Source organism: Colletotrichum scovillei (assembly GCF_011075155.1).
Source record: "Colletotrichum scovillei strain TJNH1 chromosome Unknown Contig00011, whole genome shotgun sequence".
NCBI lineage: Eukaryota > Fungi > Ascomycota > Sordariomycetes > Glomerellales > Glomerellaceae > Colletotrichum > Colletotrichum scovillei.
Window position 1 is genome coordinate 1,370,156 of NW_023336269.1, and position 25,130 is coordinate 1,395,285.

Consider the following 25,130-nt stretch of genomic DNA (forward strand, 5'->3'; position numbering starts at 1 on the left):
CCTGCCCGTTGTATTGTCATGCTAGCCACGCCGTCGCGCGGAGGTGGCTTGACGATAGTGTAAGTCGGGTGGAGAGGGTCGTGAGAGAAAGATGGAGATGGGGGACAAAGTCTCATGTTCTCCATGCTTCGAGACTATCATCATGCCACCTTTGACCGAAACCTGCATGGTGGTTGTTAGCGGGGAAATGGGAAGCTCGTATTAGCACAGACAAACTCATGAGCATGCCAAAGGTGCTAAAAAACCCCGTCTTGCGTTCAACCAGATTAATGACAGGCATGACATAAGCTCAGCCGTCATCGCAGAACCTCAAAGAGTCGCGCACTGGGTATGTGCATTTACACCTCAAGCCGTGAGGCGAGGCCCCGTACCAGCAGACGCCAGTCGTGCACCCGAGCTGGGTTCGCACCGCTAGGTCCGGAACTATTGAAGATAACCAACGGGTCCGGGTGATGACGGCCGGGAGCAGCCTCGCGCCGTTGCAGTCGGGATTTTTTCTTTCACTCATGACGAAAGAATTCTCCCTCCCCCCTTCCACGGCTCTTTATTCTCCGAAGACTACGGAATCCGGGAAATGAATGATCTAGCTCAGATCGCGCGCTAGAATCCCCATTATCGTCATCAAGGCGGTTCTACTCTATGTCTCTCGGGACTTTTAGCATGACGAGGCACCAAGACCAGCTTGAGCATCCGGGCTTTTGTTTTTTCGATATACCAGCCGGGCGGCTCAATAGTTCTGCCATGGCCTCCGCCACCCGCTCGGGCTAGTAGGAAGTCTGTCGCTGTGGCTGAAGTGTGCAATTTTGACGACCACTCGAGCTGCCTAGCCCAACTCTACTGATCAAGGGACTGTCGTTCCTTGGCTTTAGCCTCTAGGTCCGCTGCCATCTGCCACAGTGCGTCTGCTCAGACACTAACAGGAACGATGGCGGCAGATCTTGGGGCGACTATATCAAAGTACCGGAGCGATGTGGAAACGAGAAATTAACAGGTTGCTTCTTGGTACCGAACCTCTTTCCCGTCTACGCTCTTTTGTCCACGTTTGATATCGCCCTGGGCCATGATTTTCAAAGGTTATTTGGAAGCAAGTCACGGTCAGTGTGTCCGATTATTGCGCAGACCCTCAGCCTCGTCGGCAGGGACCGACGCGATGACGTTGAAGCCGGGCGTCGGTGCCCCGAGGCTGGACGGCGATTGCCTCTCAGGTTAGCGTTCCTGGCGTGGGTTCGATGGAGACGCCGTTGGTTGGCACGATTGGGTATCAAGCAATGCTAGATGAATATGACCTGATGTATCTAGCCACCGTGGCCACGTTGCCAAAATGCCTCGAATCGTCAAAATCATTGCTCAGTTGAGATCTTGTCCGATGCGGTTCGCCGACAGGGTTTGCCAATGAGATCAACGCGGAGTCCAGCCGGCTTCCACTCAGCATCTCCGGTCACCAAGACCCTTGCAAACTAAGGCGTAATTCAGCGCAGACCGACTCGAAGGCCGCTGCAATTGCGAGGATCCAAAAGGAAATGATCAGGGTCGTTCCGGACGCCCTCGACTGTCCATTCGTCTCAGAGAAACTACTGTCAATACGTCTTGCGTGGTGAGTTGGTGTCGATAGCTTGTCTACGTCGCATTGACCGCCCGGTATGGGAAATCGTCTTCGCGACAGATGGTGCTTCAAGATGTTGGCAGCTGGGTTTCCGACTGCCGTGCAGCCGCGAGACCCACGATTCTTCGTATATCCGTGGCAGCGCAAGATCCTTTGGCAATCCGCCCGCTACCCCATTTTGGTCCGATGTGGTAACCTTGCGAACGATCATGAGGGGATCGCTCGACCGAATGGGTCGCGTCATTTTGTTCTGCCAGGGAATGGGATGAACCTGAAGAGGGGTAAGCATGGGAGCAGGGCGCCAATGCCAACCAGCCGGGTTGTAATTGCAGAGAGAACTCGAGAGCTTCCCTTGCAGCGGGCGGGCATGATTGTCAGTTGTACAGGTACTCTTGAGAGCCGGGGGCACCGAGTAAGTATCGTCTGCAAGCACGTCCAACGCGGCTCGGGTGAATCTGCGGCGTCAGACAAGGGTTTAAAGGTTCGTCTGATGTCTGTCTGGCAGGACTCGATATTTTCCTTCCCGCTGGTCCCTTGGCCGGCCGCAATTGTAGCCAGCCAGCTCATCAGAATTCAGATGCGCATGTCAGGACGGTGGAGCCGTCGCAGGCATTCGTAACATCCCCACCGCCCATGCGCGCGCGGGATGATAATCACGGACCGAACAGTCCAGAGTTTGAGAGAGAGGGAGAACTCTTGCAAGTTGTCAGTGGCATTCGAGCCATGGTCATGCTGGCCCGTACGTACGGATAGGAACTGCATTTGTATGATGAACCGTTCGTGGCTGGGTATGGACAGTGTTCGACCACGAAAGAAAAAAGCGTGGTCTGCGAAGCAAAGGCTTCCTGGCCCAGTCTAGACGCTGGTGAAGTCGAATGTGCGTCATGTTCCTCTCCGGACCCCAGCATCGCGTTGCGCTTTGCCCATCGTTGTTGACGATATGAATATTCCTCGTCTTTCGCTCGGTCTGTGCAGGGCTCATCATTTTGCTTGTCTCAACAATGGAAGGCGACCTATCCGTGGCAAACTTTGTCGATGCGGGTGTTGGCGGCAGGCCGCAGTCCTGGGATTTCGGCGCAACCGCTTTCAATGCAACATCAAATGGCAATGATGAGGTGCTTTGGCGTCTGATAAGCGCGCTTTTGGTCCGAACCCCACGAGTCCATCAATCTGAAGTTTTCGGAGAGTTCGTCGTGGATAGGCCTTAGTGCAGGCAATTAACGGTCTCTCCGAGCACCCATGACGACGTGGGGCCCCTTCCGAACGCACACCACGACCTCTGAGCCCGCAAGCTTGAAGCAATATCTAGCTTGACATCAGGGATATCGTGTTTCTGGGGAGCTTCAGGAAGCATTGCACTGCAGCCACCTGCGCGCAGGTCGAAAGCCTCGGCCTAGATCTTATTTCGAAGTACACCGTAGCTCACCCGTCTCGACCGTGAGCCATCATGTGAAATGCGTCCCACGAGAAGTCAGTTGACCGCCTCCCGCAGACAGTCCTGGGTATTATCACCAGGGTGAGATCAGATATAGGGGCCCGGGTCTGAGGATTCCGCTGCAGGACAGCAAGCATGAAGATCGGCTCAAACCTCCCTGTAGGCTGTAGCGGCACGGGGCCATTCGGTACCAACCCCCCCAGGCTTCCCTACGCGATCCCTTGTCGCTCAATTTTAAATTCGTCCCATCTTCTCAGCCAACCAAGATGACAAGGATGTCACCGCAAACCTAAATGAGGCTCACCCCATGTGTTCCCTGGTAGGCACACCTGCCAGTGGGTAAGTATCAATACCTGAAGGGCTGCGAGTCTCCAATCACAGTACTCCGTATTGGTAGGTAAGAACTACCTTAGCGCTCTTGACGTCTCCCGAGTCCCGTATCGTCAGGAAGGATAATACCTAGTGATTTCGCAACTGGCACTGGCGCCTCCGTCAGAACTAGTGCATCTCGTCTTCGGTGCTCGCAATGGGGCGGCGGGGCACCTTCGGGCGATCTGCATCATGATACGGCAGGCAAGCAGGACCGTAGTGTGTGTGAACCTGTCCCTATTCCCAGCTGGCCGGTACTGGTAGCTGATTAGGCGAAGGCCCGTTTCGGCAGCGTCGCCCGCAAGTGCGGTCGTATTGGCTTCTGTATCCGTCATACAACAACCTCAGGGTCGCTGCATGGACCCTGTGATGGAGCCGTTTGTGAGCGTGGCCGTAACAGACACTGTTACAGCGACCGCCACCAAGTCCTTGAAGGTTCCATTGTCGACTATATCCCAGACTCCTATTGTACGGATACGGATCATGTGCAGCAGCCCATTGCTGCTGGTACTCCGTAGTCCGGCTTCCAAAATCGAATCGCCCTCGAACCGTGACGCTAGGAACGTCTGATCAGAATAATAAAATGGCCAGGTATTTCATCGTTGTCCAGGTTCAGACGGCTCCTGGGACGCGAGAAATTCTCCGGCTGGTTGCGTCAAGGCTGCGCATGAATCTTGCTCATATGACGCTTTCCCTGATCGCGTGCACAGGTATGGATGGACTCTTAGCTGCGAGGGATCACAAAGAGGTCCGTGACAAGTAGAAGATATTTCCCGTGTGAACGTCGCGCCTCTATCATGCATTGGTCCTACCCACTCCGGTACATTGCTTCCTGTGAGGTTTAAGCAGTATTGCAATGGGTCAAAGAAGTAAGTTTCAACTAGGCGGTATCCGTACGGGTACCTACCCTGGGGAAGGCAAGTGGACAAAACAAGAGATGGAAAAACAACGCAGGTCACGATGGAGAAAAATACCTGACAAGGCGACAGCCCTTGTCATTTGCTTGACTCGGGTGAATGGCGGTCAACCTGAAGGACGGTGTCTTCAAGACAGTAGAACCGCTGGCGGTGTTACCATTTCGGACCAGTTGCATCAAGCTGGCATGAAGTTTGCGACTCAAGTTGCCGCTTGTCTTGAGCACAGTCAACTTCAGTCGTCGCAGAAATCACCTCTAAGCCTTTTGGACACCCAAGAGAGAGACGAGACGTACTACTTGATGCGTTGTAGCAGTCCGAATCTTGGTCGAGTGTAAAGAGAGATTGACAAGAAAGCCTTGACAGGCTTGGTCTGGAGTCCACGGGCGCTTGTGATGTTTCATCCAGTGCTATCTCTAAGTGGGGTAATAGGGTAGGTCAGATCGGAGGGGATATTGCATGAATAAAGGCGACTGGTTCGTCTGAAAAGTTGATGGGTTGGGTGCCTTGAGATTAAGCAGCCCGCTTGGTGGGTTGGACTGCCGCCCTGAGTTCGACCCATCGTCCTCCTCAAACGCTGTTTTTGCCAGTTCTTAGACAGCTTTTCAGTGCCTTTCCCTCCCTAGGCAGAAGATGAATTCCGATATTGTTGGACAGAACGTTAGTGCGCTTTCCGGAAATGCCAAAGGTGCAACGTCAGCGAGATGTAGCCGTATTCGTAACAGAGTCGTACAGACGCAAGACATCGCGAGGGGTCCCTTCTCGATCCGTGACGAAGCTCTTCTACCGTAACAAGGCTTACCCCGCAAGGTACTCAGTCCACTGACGAGCTGACGAATGGAGGGGTGCTCTCGGCCATGATAGCTAATATCAAGATATCAGGGCTATTATTCGAGGTTCCTCGCGCATAGGGCGTTGTGGCGAGGCTTCGGACTGCGAGAGCGGTGGGGAAACGTTCCAGGGCAGATTCCAGAGGGCGAGTACGACATGGGGCTTGGCGACGACGGTTAGAGGCTGCGACTCGTTGTGCCGCGGGTCGGGGAAATCGAGTACCGGAGAAAAAAGATGGGATGACAAGTTTGACAGGGGACCCGTTGTATTGGCAGGGCCAGGAATCTTTGAGCCTGGGCCGAGACCTAGACCTGGGGCTTCGTCCTCGCCCACACAAGGGTTAGGTCGGACCTGGGGGCGTGAGCGTTGTTGAGGTGGACGTACCCGTAGCCATCGCCATACAAAATGATCGAGCCAAAGAGTAGAGCTTGGCCATGGGTACGAAGTACCTCATGATGCTCGTCTTGAAGGTGACCAAGGTCAATCGGACTATCGGACTCGGATAACCCTGTTTGCCTGGGCACTTTGTAACCCATACTACCGTGGGTAGGGAGTAGAATGACAAAGTGATTGGAGGCTGGAGCGTAGTAGAAAGGTAGGTTTCCTGTGAGGAGTCGACAGGTGCAGGGCAAGGCAGGCAAAGGCGGCAGCGGTGTTTAATTGATTGCAGGATGTGAGCAGCGAGCCAGGCTGACCACCCCCCGTCGTGCAGATAATTCAGTACTCGGCCGAGTGGTGAGGTTTGTTAGGAATTCAGGTGAGGTGGAGACAGTTGGGGGTCGTGGCCGTTGGCGCACGATTCAGAGCTCGTTGTCGGCAGCGACTGGAAATTGGACGAGATGAATGCACCCCAAAGTTCCCGGTAGGGCTCGTTCGGGCAGAGTGAGAGTGCCGGGGAGGTGCTTGCATCTGCATCCGTGGACCGTAGTCCCTAACAGGTATCCGTACGCTGTATCCATACGGCGAAGAAGCTATTTTTGATGGCAAGTGACATTGGGAGAGGGGACGGAAAGTCCATGACGAATGCTGCATTGCTGGCTGCTACGGAAGCATGGCTTGGCAAAGTAGCTTTGAGTCTTTGAGGTAGGTGAATGTTGGCGTGCGGCCGCAATGGCTGGTATCGATGGTGTTTATGGTGGTGGGGATGGTGGTTGGGAGTATGGTTGAGCTGGCTTGGGTGTGACGACAAAAAGTGACGATGTGTGGCTGGTATCTGTCTGAACGAAGAGTACTTGGTGCCTTGGTCCTAGAGTGCAGAACGGCCTGATGAATGAGCCTGAGTAAGTCTGACAGTCAGCGAGGGATGAGCAAGGTGTCGGGGAAGATGCACCGGGGAGTTTTTTTTCCTGATGTTTTGCGGCTTTGCCCCAGAACCCCAGTCGGAGCGCAAATTGTGTCCGAGATGGCCAGCATCAAACCGGGTCTGGGGTGTTTCTCTCGGAGCATTTCATTAAGTTGAATTGGGATTGTCCGACGTCCGAATGGGAGAACCTGGCCATTTTTGTTGTTCCGAGTTGCTCTTCTTTTCTGTTTTTCTTTTCTCTCTTGTCAGTAGGGTTCATCGGTGAGGTAATTAGCTGACTAGTATCCGTACTCCGTACCGACGAAAGTGTAAGCCAGCCTAGTCCTTGTCATGGGAAATGCGTTCCTGGCCGAATTCTCGTCGTCGATGTCGATAATGGCTGGGAACAAGGTATGCGCTAGTTGAGCTGCGAGCACGCGAAGGACCATGGAATGTTCCGGATGCCGTACCTCAGACACTTCCATGATCTTAGATATGGTACCTTACTCTGCGTACATTAGGTAGGTACCTGCCTTCTCCAAGCTGAGAGACCACCGATTGGCAGGACTACCTAAGGTGGCAGCCACGCAGTCACGCAGTCTGGCAGGAGAGCCGTTACGGCACTGGGGAAGGTGCCTTCTAGGTTGACTTGCCGCACCCGAGCAGCCCCGCGCTCATCCACCCACCAAATCGACGGGAAGCTAAGACATGGGAAAGTGCCTACCTTACCCAGACACACAGACAAGCCAGATTCCCAGGTATCTTCCTTGTCTTACCTAATCTTCCGTCTCACACATGAAAGTGATGTGGTCAACTTACCTCCTGGGTGCTCCTCCCGAGCCTCGCCAGTCCCGTTGGTCAAGGCAGGCAGGCACGTAGGTAAGGTAGGTAGGAACCCGTACCTTCCATCGAGATTTGAGCAAGTCAATGACAGGGCATCACGGGAAGGTGGGCGTCCTCAGGTGAGGCAGGCGCGGCAACACGGCTCAATATGTGCTCCTTCTCCATTTGGATGTTCTAGCCAACATTGCATCGTACCTACCTAAGCTACCTACATGGCTGCTGAAGGCTCACCATCACTCATCGTCCAGCCCTTTTGGCCCGATCCATCATCACTCTGCCATCATCCTGTGGCCTGTCATTGCCATCGCCGTCCCATGTCATTTCTCATCTCCCATTGCCTCCCGATATTCTCCATTGAATTCTAGCCTGCCGCTTGGGTCTACCGTCTTCCAACCTCGTAAATGGCGTCCCTCGAGGCGGATCCATGCGTGTTAGCATCCCCGCCACTCTCACCGAAGCAAACTGGGCCCAACATCATCAAATCGTCAAAAGTCATCAACCGCAAGCCCACTCACACTTACACGCCCACTTCTATATTCAGCCTCCAAGACCGTAACCGTACGAGCAGTATCGATAGTTCATCGCCAAATCCGCCTGCATCGTCCCCCTTCCTCCCTCCATGGGTTTCTTGGAATAACAGAGCAACCGCGATATCTTGCAAGTGGCCTTACGTCTAAACTTGTCTACACATAAGAATTCTACAGCCTGCCAGGCACAATCACCACGGCGAGCCTACCATCGTCCTTTTGATCCTAGTTTGTCGGTTCAAATTCGGTCTTCCCGTCCGTGTCCGACCACAATGCACACATCAAGTACTATCAGAGTCGTGAGGGATCGCATTGTGACCAGGCCGTTCTTTGGCCAACCTTTACAGCTCCCTGTCATAATTTGTTTCGACTCTCCAGCATTTCAAAAGTCTTCGGTCGTCGCCGCAAATCGTCTCCATTATCGATAGATTATCAGCCTGGTCCCGGACCGCGGTGGGCACTGGCGGCACTTCCGGCCATGTACTTCAACTGAGCCCTCGATGCATGTCGTACTGCGACATGGGTTGCTCGGAATAGAGGAGGAAAAAAGATGAAGAGTCAAAACACGAAGAGAGGGGGGTAAAAACTCTCCGGAGCGGAAGCAAAATCAAGCATCCAGGGAGGATACCTTCTCGGCTTCGGAGCATCTGACTTCTTTGCGTTTCTGTTCCCGCACTGCATCGCATCGTACCCGCCCGACCAGACTCTGCCTCTTCATCGCCGTCGGGATTTTGACTCAGTCCCTTATCCTCGCGAGCATGATTGAGACCAACACCTGCAGTTCACCACCCCAATGCAGACTCGCAAAGTCGGCTATCCCCTGAGTTATATTAACCCAATTTAATCAAGCAACTCGAGCCATGGCAGACGGTCTGCTGGCCACCCGGGGTTTTCTGCAGCTTCTTCTTCAACAACGTCGCAACGAACCACGTTTGGAGTCCTGGACAACCCGCCCGCTGCTTGACGGACAAGCCAGGGACTGGCCTGACCTACTTAGGCTTGCCAAATCCCTACCCTTGCCTCCGTCCGACCTCCACCATGTCCGGTCCATGGCGGAGGGGTGTGCCTTGGCAGCCCTGGCCTGGTCGCCAAAATCCGAGTGGAACAGGAATCCACTGATACCCATTGAAACTGCTTCCACTACCTACTGCGTAGGAGCCACCGCCTTTCCCGGACGGTATGTAGCACGCTGCCACGCACGACGGGCAAGATATCCGCAGCTCACCATTCGGCCTGCACACCAACTTCAATTTGCTGGCCAGTGGCGACAACTGCCATGGCATGCCACGTGCTAAAAGACTACAGTACAATACAGGCTCGGTGCCCAACATGGCTGCCCACATCTATCCAGTCACGACAGTGTGCCTACCGCAGGCTAGCCGTTAATGTGAAAGCCAATCCACGATGGGTATTTACCACTGTGAGCGAAGAACCACGGAGAGCACGGAACGCGTGGAGGAAGAACACCCAGAGCCAGGCAAGGGTTGTTCCCCGATACACACTGGAAATAGAATCCCGTGGCTCTGGAAAAGCTTCCCAGCGCTTAAAGTTCAGACGACATAGGGACCAGGCCACCGAAATAAGGTCCCGGTCGCATTGACAGGAAGCATTGGATCTTCGCTGTGGCAGCCGTCAAGTGTCGCGGGATACTTGCTGAGACACACCTCGGCTCGAACATGACACAACCGCGAGTCGCCCTCGAAAGCGGGTCAGTCTCAAAAAGAGCCAGGACGCCGTTCCTCAAAATTCTCCAATGGTCCGAAGTTCAAAGTTCGATCTCTTGTTGATATGGAAGTGCCAACCTCTCGGGAGTCACAGCGCGCACGAGTAGGTGCTACAACGCTGGAAGCCGCATCCATCGTCATAACCGACCTCCTGGAGCGTCTGTAACATGGATAAAACTGGACCGAGTCCGCCGGCGCTAGCTTGTACATGGCATCCATTGAGCTGTGCGACTGAGCAGAGCTGCGGATACAGGTTGATTTCCAGGGACAGCTCTGGACCTTGAGTTGAAAGAGAATGAACGGGATGCAGATGATCAAACACACATCACGGGAACTTGGATCGTCGCTCGCAAGTCCAAAGCAGCTCAAGGTGTAGCGGCACCATTCAACACCCTATCTCACCGAGTTTAATATATGTTGGTGTTTCTACACCACTATCAACGGGTTGTTCGTACGGATAGCTGTCTGCAGTAAGCTTGCCGGCCCGTGGAATCAATACCTTTGTGCTTCCGGATTCCGGCTGGTGCCGCCTCAAAGGTACGGATAGTTTCCCGGCCATCGACTTCGAGCTATAAGCGACCGACCTCGATGATCCAGGCGCGGCTTGGCGTGACCAGGGCTTCCGACTGGACCATCAGACGAAGAAGGGGACCTTAAACCCAGGGAGGCATACGGACCGGGGTCGGGATGGAATAGACCACCTGCGGCGTGTGCGGCAGCCGACCGACTAGGGCTAACCTAGCGCCTGCGTTGACAATGGGACGCAGATGCCAGCCAAGCGCCTTACAGATCGGCATTCCTACCTTGCCCCAAGTGAAGCTCGGTGAGCACCAAGGTCCGATCCAGACGTCCATATCCCCTGTGCTAGGACATCTCGTCTATGGATGAGGAGGAGAAGGAGGCTCGTCTATATTTCGCATCCCCAAGAACTACTGTGGTGAGAGTAAATATCCCGAATCAGTTACGGGCACCTTCTGGGCAAGCATATGACTCCATATCGGCTTCATACACTTGTCAGTGTGGCTCAGTCGTCCACTAACAAGATGCAACCCAATAGTGAGTGACCTCACCGACTCCATATTGGCCTGGCTGGCGGTTTTCTGCGTACGCGAAGAAGTAGGCAAATAAGCCGAGCCGCACGGGTTCCTGGCTGACGACCTTCATTCTTCCGAATGAAGCCAATCTTGTTCAACTGCATGGACCTCGTCTCACCGGAAGAACAGGTTTCTAATTGTTCGGTACAGATACGCCTTGCCGATACCGAGGGCTCGTGTATTAGGGAATATATACCAAGGCAAGGTTAAGATGATGGCGACAACCAAGATGGCAACGAGAGAAGCAATCAGACACCATCAGATGAACGGCCGGGGAAAAGGGAGACAGATGCACACTGTACGAACCCGAACAGGCCATTCTATGTCGCATGGAAGACAAAGTCTGATCCCTCACGCAGCCGGAACGACGTCCGCCAGGTTTTCCAGAGTTGAACCAGGTAGTCTAGAGGCAGTCAAGTTGATCATACCGTCACTGACCGAGCCCTACAGTGTGCAATGCGCCGGTGTAGAGTAACGATCACGAGAAGATTCGCTAGCAGCACGAATCAAAACTCTTCTCGGACTACGGCCTCAGAGAGGTATTCCGCAATCAAAGCCAGCAAGATATGAATTATCAAGTGTTGCCTACTCCGTACGAACCTCAACGGTCACTCACTCTAGCACCCATGTGCCAGGGTCCCTATTCGGGATGGCACTGTAACATCAACACGTCCGAAACAGGCCGAGGGTTGGGCCTTGCGCGAGAACCAAGCTCGCATCTCGTTGGTGGAATTTTTCGCGACAACCCCCAGGTAGGCCAAAATTCGAAGAAGGGCACTAGGTAACAACAGCTGCTCAACGAAAGTATCGACGGGGCAATCGTGTCGCACGTCTTTGAGAAGGCTGCTGATCTGACGGCTGGCTGGGCTCACAGATGCCTGACTTCATCGATTCCTGGGCACCCACGCAGATGGTTGGAAAAGATACGTCGTACGGGGCGCATTGATCCAATGATTGCCAAGAGGATTGGGCGAACGGGAGGACAAGAGGAAGCATGACGCGAACAACCTGCATACGACCGATGCATGGACGCTTCGTCTCGCCCCCAAGTGGTGTTGAGGTTTTCTGCATGAGTAGTGGGAATCGGTACTCAGCTCCCACATCCTTGCAAGCAATTCCCCAACTCGCTTCAGAGTTGTTGTGCTGGAATTTTGCAGCTCGGTGCTATGCGGACAAGAAACCTTAGACGGACTGTCCCCATCGTAATGCTTCCGCGATGCCGGCACTTTCGACTGCCTAGTCTCTGGCATCTGGCCGTTGAGCACGGATCCGGTAACCTCGACTATCGGCTATCAATCCTTCGAGAGATTGAGTGGCCAGGTCACAGGTCAAAACTTGGATTGCCATGTGGGCAGGCGAAGTTATCTGGTCTCCGCACATAGCCGAAAGCTGCACCGAGGCAGGCAGGAGTGGTAGGACATTCACGGCTAGCAAACAAGGCCAGACCACCTGCTGGTATCGATTCCCATTGCTCTCTGTCGGCGGCTGCCAATCAGCGAGGCGGCCTTGAGGCGAAGGGCGAGCCGCGTCGGGCAAGTGGGCAAGTTCCAGAACATGACAGGCCGCAAGACAGGGCGCAAGGTAAAGAAAAGGCACGAGAAGATTCGTGGCAAGGCCACCTGAACTTCGCAGGTCGCCCTGGCCCTGCGAGCGAGGGGAGATGGGGACGAGATGTATGAGGGACGACAGCCACATCCACTTAGACCGCCATGAAAATTTGCGGGCAATTTACCATTCCTTTTTGGAGGGGGTTTGCCGGGCCCAGAAGGAATCGAAGAACTAACACGTCTATTCCCTGGCTAGCGGCACTGGCTTGACGTTGACAGAAACACACACACACACACACACACTCAGACATAGCTGGGGCCGTTCACGCTACGAATGAACCGGCGCTACCTTATGTGCGGTACGGTCAACTCGCCCGCTCTCGTTGAACATGACTCCGGGAGCATTGACTTGGGCTACCGCGAGTGCCAATGATGCAGAATAGCGCGAACGCGGCGGCGGCAGTAGAGCAGCTCTGACGATGCACTGCTTCCTGATGGTGTGGTCTCGACATTGACCGGCCCTTTTGCTACGGCTTTAGCACCGCCTCTGGGCTTTGCCTTTCCCATGTAAAAAAAATTGCCAAACCGAATTGGGCTCATCCCGCATAGCGTGGGGCGCTGCACGATTCCTGGGTGAAAACAATCAAGTTCTATGGCGAGTGGCATGGGAACCAGGCCAGGGCCACGGTATCGACTTGGCCACGCTACTGTGGACTGGAGATTGGAATCGCATATCCGACATCTAGCATCACGTTGCTAGTATTGAGTGGTATCAGAGCCACAAAGGGATGCCGCGAATTTCCCCTTCCTCTCTGCGTGCTTCGTTGCCATCACGACAAAGGCATACCGAAGCGACATTTTCATGGCCTACCGCGTACCTCTGTAATCAAGATGCATGTCGGGACGAGATGCAGATGATGGATCTATTAGGCAGGTCTTCTCTGCGGATGTGATGCAAGAGGTAGGTGACAAAAAAGCGACGCCGATGAAGTTCACGACTCGATTGGTTCGTGACCCATGTACCAACCTGTCGACTCACTCACAATACTTACTGCGTACGGAGTATCAAACACGTCTTTCTCACGTGGCGAGCAAAGACTGACCAAGACCATCACCCATCCACCAACTGCGAGGCATCAGGGAGTGCTCGATGCCGAGTTGATGACCACGGTCTGCGATTATTGGGTTGGGCAGCGGGGGATTCATCACGTCGAGTTGTTCTTTCGGGGGCTTCCATCTCGGGCGACCTGCCTTAGTGAACTCCAAGCCCCCAGCCCCGGTGCCGTACTAAGGCAGGGTAAGGGTGCCAGGCTTTTGACTTCTGAGGAGTAGGGGAGGCGGTGGCGGCGAGGGTGTTTTTGGCGAGAACCGGGCGGGCAGCGCACATACCAGGACAGGCCTGGTAGTTCACCGTTGCGACCTTGGCCCAGTTGATATATCGCACCTGGCACCCATCAGAATGATTTGCTTTCCGAAGCGAAGAGCGCACACGACTATGTGGATGAATGGACGAGCAGAGGGCCAGCAACATACTTGGAAGGTATGGCCTTGTTCGGACCGGTAAAGCATGCAAAACGGCTAGTGCCCGTGTTGGCAGCGTACGGGTACCTCGACCTCGTCAAACCTAGGGGGAACAACAGGCAGAAGAAGCAGGACGTTGTGGGTATTATACCAACACAGCGGCTCCCAAATCAATCAGTCGTATTGGAGGACAGGACAGGGCCGTTGGGGGTATTCAATACGGCACGGTGGGAGCAACCGCCTCTAGCTCCGAGAGAGACAAGACGGGCACCAGTTACCACCGACAAATGGTTGGTTTCCATCGGCTTACCGCCTCTCTTGCGGACTGAGCTCGTGGTCCAGGTGCTGCTTGCTGCTGGTGGGTTTCGGCGATGTCAACGGCGGATAAGCAAGGGAGAACGAGAGAGCATGTGTTCAAACTTCGTGCTTGGTGGACGGTGGACCGAGTTGATCAGTCTACCTACGGATACGGATCCATGATCTTTGTCTGTCAGATGTCTGTACGAGATGAAGCCATGCCGCGTCCGAGTCTGATTCTGTTTCTGGCCCATTGGTCCTGTTCGACTGTTCCTGGGCCTGATGTGTCTGCGTACCTGCTCCCTGACATCCCTGCCACCAAGTTCGGACGGAAACTGGAGATGACCTGATGTGACCCGCACTCAGAAACCATGCCGACAAAGTAGTCGAAACTTCTCTGGAAATACTTCAGTGGCTCCTGGAGCAAGTCGTGTCTACATTGGGCCTCCCTGTCCCTGCAGGGCAGCATCCAGCAGGTGACGTCTGGTCTTCTCCGCTGCACAGCAATTTTGCTTCGGTTTGAGCTTCGTCATCCCCAGCCGGTGAGTGACCACTGCTCCCTCCTCCGCAGGCTCTAGTGCAGATGCTGGAGATTAATGCAGTGAACAGGAATATTTCACGAATAGATACGCCGAAGTCTTGAGATGCAATGCTGGGAACAACGCTGCGTTTGCCAACCTAATGCAACTCGCGAGACAAAAATCATTGTTGAGAATACAGATACTCGTCGGTCCTTTTTGATCTTGACCACACCTGGCACCTTTCTCTAACCATCAAATTGGAAGCATATCGAAGGTGCAAATACCTGATGGATCTACCCTCTAACAAGAACGAGGCAAACAGTTGGCTCAAGGTTGTCTAGCTACCCTGCTTGTTACTCAGTACGAATGGGTAACTTGTGTTATTAAGACGTGGATTCCGCGGTGAACCCTCAACCGTCATCAAATGGCCCAGCTTTCTTTTTCGATGGATCGTGGCCGGATCTATCCAACCATGCCGCCCGATCCAGGTTGTCTGCAGACTGTCGTCCACAAGTCATTTCCTTCTCACCTGCGCACGACCCTGCTTCTGGCCACGGCCACGGTCATGATCACAACCACAGCCACACAAGTTCTCTCTCTCGCGCGCGCGCGCGCACTACTCACGGCCGCACGTCAATCGGCGAGCTAAGAACTAGGAGCTAGGAGCTAGGGGCCCCAAGCCCAAGGTGGATGGTTGGTGGAGAGTAACGGTGACAGCTGGCTCTTCAAGGTTCCTCGCTCACAGCCGTCCGTCTATGAGCACACCTGGTCCATGCCAATAACGTCTTGCCCACCCTTCCACTAGCAGCGTTGACCCTCGACTTTCAAGACCCTTTAACCCGGCTTGCCTATGAGCTAGGTGGCTAGGTATCACGAAGTGGCTTCTAGCTCCATCTCATTCTCATTCTCCAGTTGCATCCCCATCTCAGCCTTCTGCCCCCGTCAAAGTCAGCTCGCCCTGCCCGGCCGGCCTGGCCGTCAGCCACAGAATGGGTACCCTGGAGCAGGTAGAGTTTCATTTGGAGAACGGCCGCGCTGAAGAAGGGCCACCCATGGAAGGCGGCTGAAAGAGAGAATTGGACGTGGCGATTACTTCACTCGAGCCCCAAGATTCTTAGACAACGTCCCTACGAAATCGTTGCTGATACCTTTTCTTTCCTGGCCGGCCGAGCAATACGAATGCAACGGAATCTGTAGTCTAGTCAAGACTCTGACTCCTAATGGATTGGTATACCCACCCGCGACTTCGTCGTTGGGAGGACGCCTCCGTATCCGTAAGAATACCGAGTTGGATATTTTGGCGAATCTGCGAAGCCATGGGTTACGGCAAAATTGCACGAGCACCGATCAACGATCCGCCGGAGACTGACGACAATGCATCTACGCCACAGTGCACCGTGGATTCATGGGCTTTGCTGTGTGGAGAGCCCGAAATGAGGCGAGGCACAGATCCTACACTGATGCCGACCTAGCTGAGCTTGTGTGCAGTGACAACTTGGTATCTCGCCAGGACATTGGAGCTCGTCCACGACGAGGACAGGCCTCGGCCTAGTTAACGTATTGATGTGCTCGTTGAGCAACCCGTGCTTTAGCTAGGTATCAACATCCGCAACAGTCTAGGTGCGTAGTACATCACTAATTGTACATGCATCCGTCTCCGTTTCGCTGGCGCAGCGCTAGGGCGCAACGTGCCGTGTGTCTTTGGTGAGGTGCCACCTAGTGGCCGCTAAGACTGTAAGACATCCTCCCTGCCCAGTCCACGGATACCTTAATCATGTCTCTCATCGTATCGACAACTCAGAGGACCATCCGAGACAGACACGCAGGAGGACGGACGTGCCTCGAGCCGCTCAAGGATGATGACAGGCCAGGGCTCGGACGCGGACGGATAATACATCGGACGGCACAGCACAGGAGCGACTCACAAAGGAAATGGGACCAGGACAAGCCAAGCTCGGAGAGAACGAACGTGGATGGATGGATGGGGATGGGGGGACCAGAAGGCGCCCTGTCACCTTTTCTCCTTCCGCTGCCACGCTGCCATAGCCGCATTCCATCCCCTCAAGCATGAGCATGTTCGGTATCCTTGCCTTCCTTCACTCACCTACCAATATTCGTACGCTATTACTTGGTACTCCGTTCGGATACCACAGTAAGTTGCCTTGTTACCCGTCGTCCGACATACCTTGCCTTGCAGCGGTCTCCGACTCCGAGGGCGGCACCTCACGTACGGATACCGTGGTCCTTGCCCCTTGCCAATAGCAAGGTACTCAAGGGTAGTAGCATTGTACGTAGTTGGATAGCTGACGAGGATGGGATGGCAGGTTCCCTTACCTCGCCATTCAAGGCGTGGTTACGGATACGGATACTTCCTCTCTTTCCAGTCAACTCCAGTCTCCTCCCCCAGCGGCCTCGCAAGTTGCAACATCTGATGAACACCTGAACTCTTGCACATATCCCTTGTCGTGGGTTGTTGTGCCACGGCTACCTTATCCCATCGTGCGTGGCTACGCGTACGTCTTTTTCCCATTCAATACCACCATCTTAGACCCGTCATCTCATCTCTCTGTTGCGCTCGCAGGTCGATCCCTCCGCTCGCCTCTCCACATATCCCATAACCTTCTTTCGACCCCGTCTACATTGCTGCATTCACACCCTCCCACCCCCAGTTCGTTCCTCGTTGTGTCTTTTCCTCTTCTTCCCCCCTGTCCCTCACCCAGTTCCACGTACCCACGTCCGCTCATCTGTCTCCCCCCCTCCTACTTACGTGCCAATGTATGGACTTACCTACCGCTGCCTTACCCCCTGGACCCTGGGCTACCGACACCACCACCACCACCACCACCGGCATCATAACCACGAGCATCAGCAGCCACCGCCGCAAACCTATGTGCAGCGATTACAACGGTGGCTCGAGCGTTGCCATGCGTTCCGTCAGTACGTACTCCGATATACCTGGCTCGAACGGTCTCGTCTCGTCCTGCCTTACCTACTACGTATGTATGTACATCTCCAGATGAGAGCCACAGCACACCACGGCCACATGGGCTATCAGCATGTTGTCCATGTTCTTTGTCCCGGTGTGCGTGCGTGCCTGGGTAAGCTACACTTCTTCCATCTGCAAGGTACTCGAGAGATCAAAGTCAATTGCAAAGGAAGATCGATCATCCTTTTCAACGTCTGCATTACTTACCTACGGATACCTTACTGTGTATCCTGCCCGGTACGGATACTTACTCTCCTGGCTCGTTGCTTGCTTCTTTTCTTTCGCAGATTCAATCTTCTCTTTTCCCCACTCTCTGCCGCTTCCACGCCCCTCCAAGCTCGCTCTCTTCAATACCATCGATATCAAGTCAATCTTACACTTCCTCCACTCTCTCCCGCTGCCTGTCTTCATCCTGGCTTGGTCTCTACCCTTTCTAGTGTATCCGTACATATACCTTGACTTGGAGAGTTAACCCCCCGGGTGTTGGTCTGTCTCCTCCTTCTCCTCCTCCCCCCTCCATCTATGGAGTATGTGTACATACATCCTCGCCTAGGTATCCGTACTCTCCACCCATCCATCCCATCTTATCCTTGTACGAAATCCGTCCCATCCCATCCATCCCCCATCCGCATCCACCAGTCAGTCTTCTTTTCCTCCTTCCTGGCTCCCGGCTACATTGTAATACCCATCCTGCCATCTGCCATCTGCTACCGGCCCCGACATTCGAGACAACGTCCACCCCTCCCTGTCCACTCCCACCTGAACCATCCCTCCTTCGCATCCCCAATCAAATTTGGTACTTTGCACGCTGCATACTGGCCCTCACTGCTAAAGTTGCAAAAGTGAATACTGTGGTCGGGAAGAGACACAGTGAGGGAGAGCCTGCAGGCGCAATGAAGCCCTTTTGATTTCCACCGTAAATTATTATTGCATCTTATTTCTCCGTCCCCTCTCTGTCTTTCGCTCTCTGCGGATAGTCCTGCTACCTAGCTTTCTCTGGTCTTGGCCACGCCCGCGGTCCCGTCCCGTGTCCGCATCTCTTCCTTCACTCACCTTTCACTGGACTATGGCCAACTGACTCTTGTCTCCCCCACTGTCTTATTACGTTGTGGCTTCATACGTGCCTGGTTTAATCTCATCCGGGAACCCTCAGACCCAGCGCTACTATCGCCATCGCTACCGTCAACCAATATTATCATCTCCTCCCTGGCCACCGTACTGACTGCTTCAAGTTACTGGTTTTCTGTTTTTGCTGCCCACGGCTGGCAATGCTGCCAGTCAATGATTTTTCTTCCCTCTCTATCTACCTCTTTCTTTCACACACACATACTCACTCCCTCGCACTCTCTCTCACTCTGTCCTTTCTCTCCTACACGCCCCCCCTCCGGTTCCCTCGCACTCAAGACGGATACGTCGCAGAAAGCATCGTACCTTACCTCATCCCAACCTGCACACACTCACACACACCTCTCACACACAGACGCGCGGAGAATTGTCGTTGAACAGGGGATCGTGATGGCATAGCCCTCTACCCTTGATTAGCAGCCACTCTAAAGACGTCGACCAGGGTGTTCCCTGGCCTACCTTTCCCTCGACCAGATCAACCCTGAACCACACCCTAGCTTCATCTCAATTGCCCCCTCCCCTCGTAGGTCTAGCAAGCCTGCCTCCAGTCACACAAAAACCGACCGGGAGCCACCGATCGACTGCTGCCAAAAAAAAAAAAAAGCCTATGGGTCCTTCTCTCCAACGTATCCAGCCCTCGAGAAATAACGCTTCTTTATTCCGGCCGCCGAGAGGAGAGAGAATCGGAGAGACAAAAAGAGGCTAGGGGTAGACTAGATCTACATCGTCTTCCTCCCTTTTCTCTACTTCCGCCCTTCTCTTTTTCTCTTATTCCATCACTTATACATCCGTACCCAAAGACAGGTCGCCGGTACGCAGGTATCCAGCCATCCATCTCCGCATCCCGCGCCTGAGGTTCTGTCGTGGTACCTCCTGCAACTGCCCGCATCAGCATCGCGCTCGACGACCCGCCAGCAACGCCGCAAGGAGCTTCATTGGAGCTTGGAGGATCATTGTGCGAGCTTTCTGCTACAGCAGCCTCGTCGTCTTACAGCATCGGACTCTGCATCTTCTCATTCCTGGCCTGCGTCCCTAGCACAGCTGAACCGGTCTTCTCTTGCGACTCTCACACCTAGCACGAACGCCCGGTTGAGTAATTAAAGACGGCGCGCGAGCTTGCATTGTCATTGAAATACCCGCTGGTTCAGACTTTTGCTATTCGCCATATCGAGTATTTCTGCGAAATCCACGAAAGAGCTTTCTTCTCCCCATCGGAACCGGTGTTTCGAGACTGAGTGGACAAGAGGAGGAATTCAACTGATTCGATCAAGAGAAAAAGGCATCTTCCGAAAGGAGCCACAGAGTACAACGTCCCTTGAGAAAAGAAGGGTAATTTGATTTGGGCCCGGCGCACGCCAAAGACCGACACGGCGAGCTTCAGAATATCGCCAACAGCATACGACGCACCGACAGCGTCTACGTGATAGTTCCGGCCTTTCGCAACATTCTGGGAAACGAGACGTCGTCTAAAAGAAGGCGTGAGAAGCTCTCGACCCGGGTGCCCGTTGAAGCTGCATCACAACATCCATGCAAGCCATAAGTAGCGATTGCGACACGTCGTCTACCTCGTTCGGCCAGCGCCGAGGCATTTCCGATCTGGCGCGATTCGCCCTCGACCTGACCTGGGCAACGCCAACAAGAGCAGAGTCCGAGACTCCTGCTCGACCCAGAGCATATCCTTCCCCGCCCATGTCAGGGTCTCCTCCTCTCCCGCCCAAGCCAAATCCAGAGGCTGGTGACCGAGGGCAACTGCATGGCAGCTATCCGTCCACCAGCCCGCAAAATGCCTACCGGGGAGGACTGCCGCCAACGACGATACCGCAAGGCGACTACCGAGGTCCTCCGCCTCCGCCGCATTCCTTGCCGCCACCCCAGCCCCGATCATATCACGCCGATCCGCAAGACAGGATGCCTTACTCATACCCTCGACCCGACGACCACCTGCGGACTACGCCTTCAGGATACGCACATCTGGCAAGCCAGGTCATGCAGCAGCGGCCTCCTCCGCCCTACATGCAAATGTCTGGGCCACCGCCGCCACAGCCAACAGGACCTCATCAGCATGGCTACGCGACGACCATGTCGCAGACATCCCAGGACAGCGGTCCCTATACGTCTCCCAAGACGCAAAGAAAGACAAAGGGCCATGTGGCATCAGCCTGTGTGCCATGTAAACGAGCCCATCTTCGGTAGGTTACCACTCTCCCCGCAGATATCCCAAGTGAAACGGGCGGTGGTATCTCGATACGGTGACGCTGACATTTAGTCTAGATGCGACGGTACGTACGACTGGCTTGCTAGCTAGCCTATTTTTGATTTTGGTTTTTTTTTGTCTGTCGTTTTGCGTTTTTCTTTCTTTAGGTTGTCAATTTTGCATTGTCCTTTCCGACTGGGGGATCGACCAAAAGAGGAAACTCCCGCGGACTGCAAGGAACCAGCACTGCAGCCTCCGGGCGCATGCGGCTCCAAATCTTTGGGGGGAACAGCACTTGACATCATGACCGGTCAAGAGGCTCCGAGAGCGAATCTGGACGCGGCATTAACCTAGCAAGGCGTACGTGCGTGCGACACTCGAAGCAGCGCAGGGATCAACCCCTTGACCTGAGACCGGTGCTGAGGGGAAGACGATCCCGTCTGGGAGGATCATTCGCAGAAACTCGGACGGAGAGTTGAGATGGTTGCGTTGAATGGGATGGCGCACGCCGTCAAAGGCTGTCAACCAAGTCTTACTTGGGTTCAGCGGGTGTCCGTGTGGCCCAACTGGACTGGCGTCAATTCCAGCAGAGAGAGAACATGGGTCTTTCTTGGCCGGACTTCCGCGCCGGCCATCTCAGCTCCTCCAGCGTCTCTCATTCTCACAACCAAACGATCGGCCAACCACTACCGGTTCTTGCGCCGTCTGGTTCCTGGACCCGTTCGCCCCGGAGTGTCGGCCCGGCATTTTGGGAAGATTGGCGGGTAACAGCCGGCACCCCCGGGAGCGACCCTCGAATCTTGATTACGGTTAGGGATGCGGTGAATTCGCCAATCGCGTGTCGTCGGACCGGGTGTGGTTGCTATCGATTGTGCCATTTCTGAAACAGAAAGCGGAGGCGATTTTCCCTTGCACGAGAGCTTTTTTCTGGGTGGACTTGGCTGGTCGATCGCTGCTCCGTCTGGTCTGGTCGCGGGATGATCCAAGTGGACAGAACTAGCGTGTCATTGACGTGTCGGATGCGACGCATGGCAGCTGGGGGTCGGATGGGGTGGGAAAAGCAACCAAATGTCTAAGCCACGCGACTGACGAGCAAGTGCCCGTTGGAAGACGTCATGTAAGCTTTTTTGCTTGACTTGTGGTGGTGGTTGTGGAGGTGCGGCTTTTGCACTTGCAACAGCTTTGGATCGTGCGCTTGCGTGTTTTCTTTTTTTGCTCTTTAGTGTGTGTGGAGAGAGAACACCACAACCGGATGACAGTTTCGCTGACGTGCGCTTGCGACAAATAGCTCAACGGCCCTGTTCGAGATGCACAAGCAACGGCAAGGAAGACGCCTGCGTTGATGTGCAACACAAGAAGCGTGGCCGCCCGCGGCTGAGAGACGACCGAGAAGCCCGCTATGGCCCCTCGACATATCAGCATCCTCAGGATGCCGCAGCCGCCGCCGCCGCGGCAGCAAGGAGACCGCCGCTGAGCCACTACTCAGCTGGCACTCCCATCTCAGGGTACGACGACCCCATCCGAGGCAGTCACTCCTATCGCGTTCTAAAGTCTCAACCAAGCGAACCCATTGCGCCTCGGTATCTGGACAGAGCTCCCATGGCCGACGCGAACCTGTACGGCCAGCCCCCGTCTCTCGCGTCTGGGGCGCCCGAGCCAGTCATCTTCTTGACGACAGAACTGGAGATTGCGCGTGCCTCGCCGGCTTTTGCTGATGCCGTCGGAATTCCCAACGTCAGAGGCCGCTCCCTCTTCGACATCGTGGTGCCCACTGAGCGCGAGAAGCTTCAGAGCCATCAACGGCAGATACAAGAGGAGCGAACAAGAAAGGACCCCGTCTACCTACCTCCTATCTTCGGCAGGCAGGAGCAAGAGCGCGTTTTCGACTCGTTGCGATTCGAGGCCGATGAGATTTCGCGGTTCCAGCTCGATCGTCAAGACTTCTTCGTTTTCGCGGCAAGCGATGGACAGCCGAGGTCGTATTCCGTGCGTCTGGGTTTGGCCAAGCGTGAATCGATTTACTTCATCGTCCTCCTCATCAATGCCGCACCGCGGTATCCGTATCCCTCGCCATCTCCGCATGCACGCGAGGTGCCGTATCCTTATCCGCCTCAACAGCAGGCATACGCGCAGCACACTCCCGTCTCCGCCACGTTCGAGCAGCCGAGACCTCGATTCGGAGAAGGCGCACTCGCGCCGCGCCCATCCCCTGGCCAACCTCTGCACATGGCTTCTGGTCTAAGCCCCGGCATCAGTCCTGGCATGCCCTCATATGCGGCCTCACCTAGCCGTCCCGAGTACGCCAGCGGACCCTCGTCGTACCAGATCCCTCGCAGTGAGCTGCCGCCGACCACTCGGCCGCCGCAGCCATCTTTCCAGTTGCCTCCGATCCGAGCTGGCCCCCATCAACCTCCTCAACCAGAATCATCTTCCTGGCAAAGGGACGAACGATCCGGACGGGTCGATATTGGCGGCCTTCTCGAGAAGCCGGACCCGCAGCAACGACGTCCGCAATGAGTAATGACTTCCTGCCGCCCTAGCGGTTGTGGTCGATAATAATTCCCTTCACCCGGCTCGGTGTACGTCTCCTTCCCAATAGCGATAGAGGCTGCATTCGAGACCGAATTCTGGTCCATTGACATTTTTGACCGTGTGTTGAGGTGGGCGGTCTCCGCGTCGTTCGCCTCTTGTATTTGTATCGAGTTCCCTTCGTTTCCATGTCCGCCTTCGGGTCCATCGTTGTTGTTTTTCCGGCGGCCACGAGCCATCACGAGATACCACTTGTATAACCACCAACTTTTTTTTTGCTTTTTGCTCGACCCCCTTGCACATACTGTTTTCCTCCTGCTTCCAATTGGGGCATTTTGGCATCCGTTTGGGCGTTTTTTTTTTCTTTGGCTTCGATTCCCTGGGCTGGGCAGGTTGCGTCTGTTGTTGCATCCAATCCAATGCTGAATGACGTTGGAGAGTGTAGGAATATGGCCCGTCGTCTCCAAAGAAATTGGCGGCGGAATGAGAAGAGCCATGGGGCGGTCATATGCGTGTCTTTGTTGCTGTCTGGGTCCCCAGATACCGTTTTCTTGTTATATCCCTTAAAGAAAAGAAGGCTCATCCGGCGATTCCTTGCCAACTACCGCGTTGCTCCGTTCATGTTGCCTTGCTGCTGAAGTGCCCCACCCAGTGTTGTTTTCGTCGTCGTCGTCGTCGTCGTCTAACTTAGACTTCTGTAATGATGGGTAATACCCGACGTGGTGACGATGGCGTCCAGGATGATGATGAGTACCGGATCCGGAATTTCGAAAAGCCCCATGTCGACGACAGGCTGATTCCAACGAACAACTCAACAAGTGGCAAGATGCCTCTTCGTTTGCTTCCATTACTTGAAGAAGAACCTGGGCAAACGAGCGGGGGAAGGGCGAGGCCGCAGACTTTTGACAGGAGAGTTGCCCCATTACTCAGGTCCGGGAATTGCGGAGACCATCGGGAAGGGGTCAGTGCGGTAGAGCATCTGCCGCAATTCCGGCAGGTCAACCCGTGGAACTGTTTATCGTAGCCATGGCCGTGGAGCGTTGATGAAGGGGTGTTCCATGCTTCATGGTGCGGGAGTGTGGTGGAGGCGTAGTGTGCACCGGTAAGGTGACATGGGAACGAGATGCTCGGGAGAGCATAATATTGCGAGATCTCGGCCGAAGGTGAAAAGAGGGAAGAGGAGTAGGAAGGGAAGGGGGGTGGACAAGAAAAGAGAGAGAGGCGGTTGTTGTATAAGAGAGAACTTGAGAAAAGAGAGCCTAGAGCAAAGAACGACGTTCGGCTGCCACTGCAACAACAGGCCCGTAGATAATTTAAACCACCTTGGTTCACAAGACTGCAATGAAAGAGGATTGGTCACTCACTTTGAACCCCCCATCCAACGTTTCGTTTCCCCCTTTGGCTACCCCTGCCTTGTCCTCACTTCTCTGCAGTCCACTGCGGCGCAAGTCAAATCTGCGTCTTTTGCAAAAGCTCGTCTGTGCCCATTCAGGCACCCACAGCCGGCGGATGCGGATGCGTGCTTCCTAATGTACCTGTCTGCGTGCGTTGCGTTGCGTTGCTTTCTTGCGTCCCTCGTGTCCAATGCAAGTGGTGCAGGCGGAAGTGTGTGTCATTTCGCGTGGCTCCTAGTTGCATCCGCATTGGAAGGTATAGTCCGGCCCTGGTATTGGAATGGTGCTGCCGCCCGCTTGAAGTATTGGTTGAGGATGGATGATAATCGCTCGGTCTGGTTTTGGGTCCCATTTTTCCCTCTCTTGCCGATGAACCATTGCATATAATCCATGA

At 54.6% G+C, this 25,130-nt stretch overlaps 1 protein-coding gene across 1 annotated transcript; it reads left to right on the plus strand.

Annotated features, from left to right (window-relative positions):
* The first annotated feature begins 18,433 nt into the window (after window positions 1–18,433).
* Window positions 18,434–24,800, plus strand: HER10_EVM0003453 (uncharacterized protein). The gene is made up of 3 exons (XM_035473128.1): window positions 18,434–20,808; window positions 20,891–20,898; window positions 22,102–24,800. The coding sequence occupies exons 1-3, from the start codon at window positions 20,147–20,149 to the stop codon at window positions 23,328–23,330; spliced, it is 1,899 nt and encodes a 632-aa protein (XP_035326702.1). The 5' UTR covers window positions 18,434–20,146; the 3' UTR covers window positions 23,331–24,800.
* The last annotated feature ends 330 nt before the right edge of the window (window positions 24,801–25,130 follow it).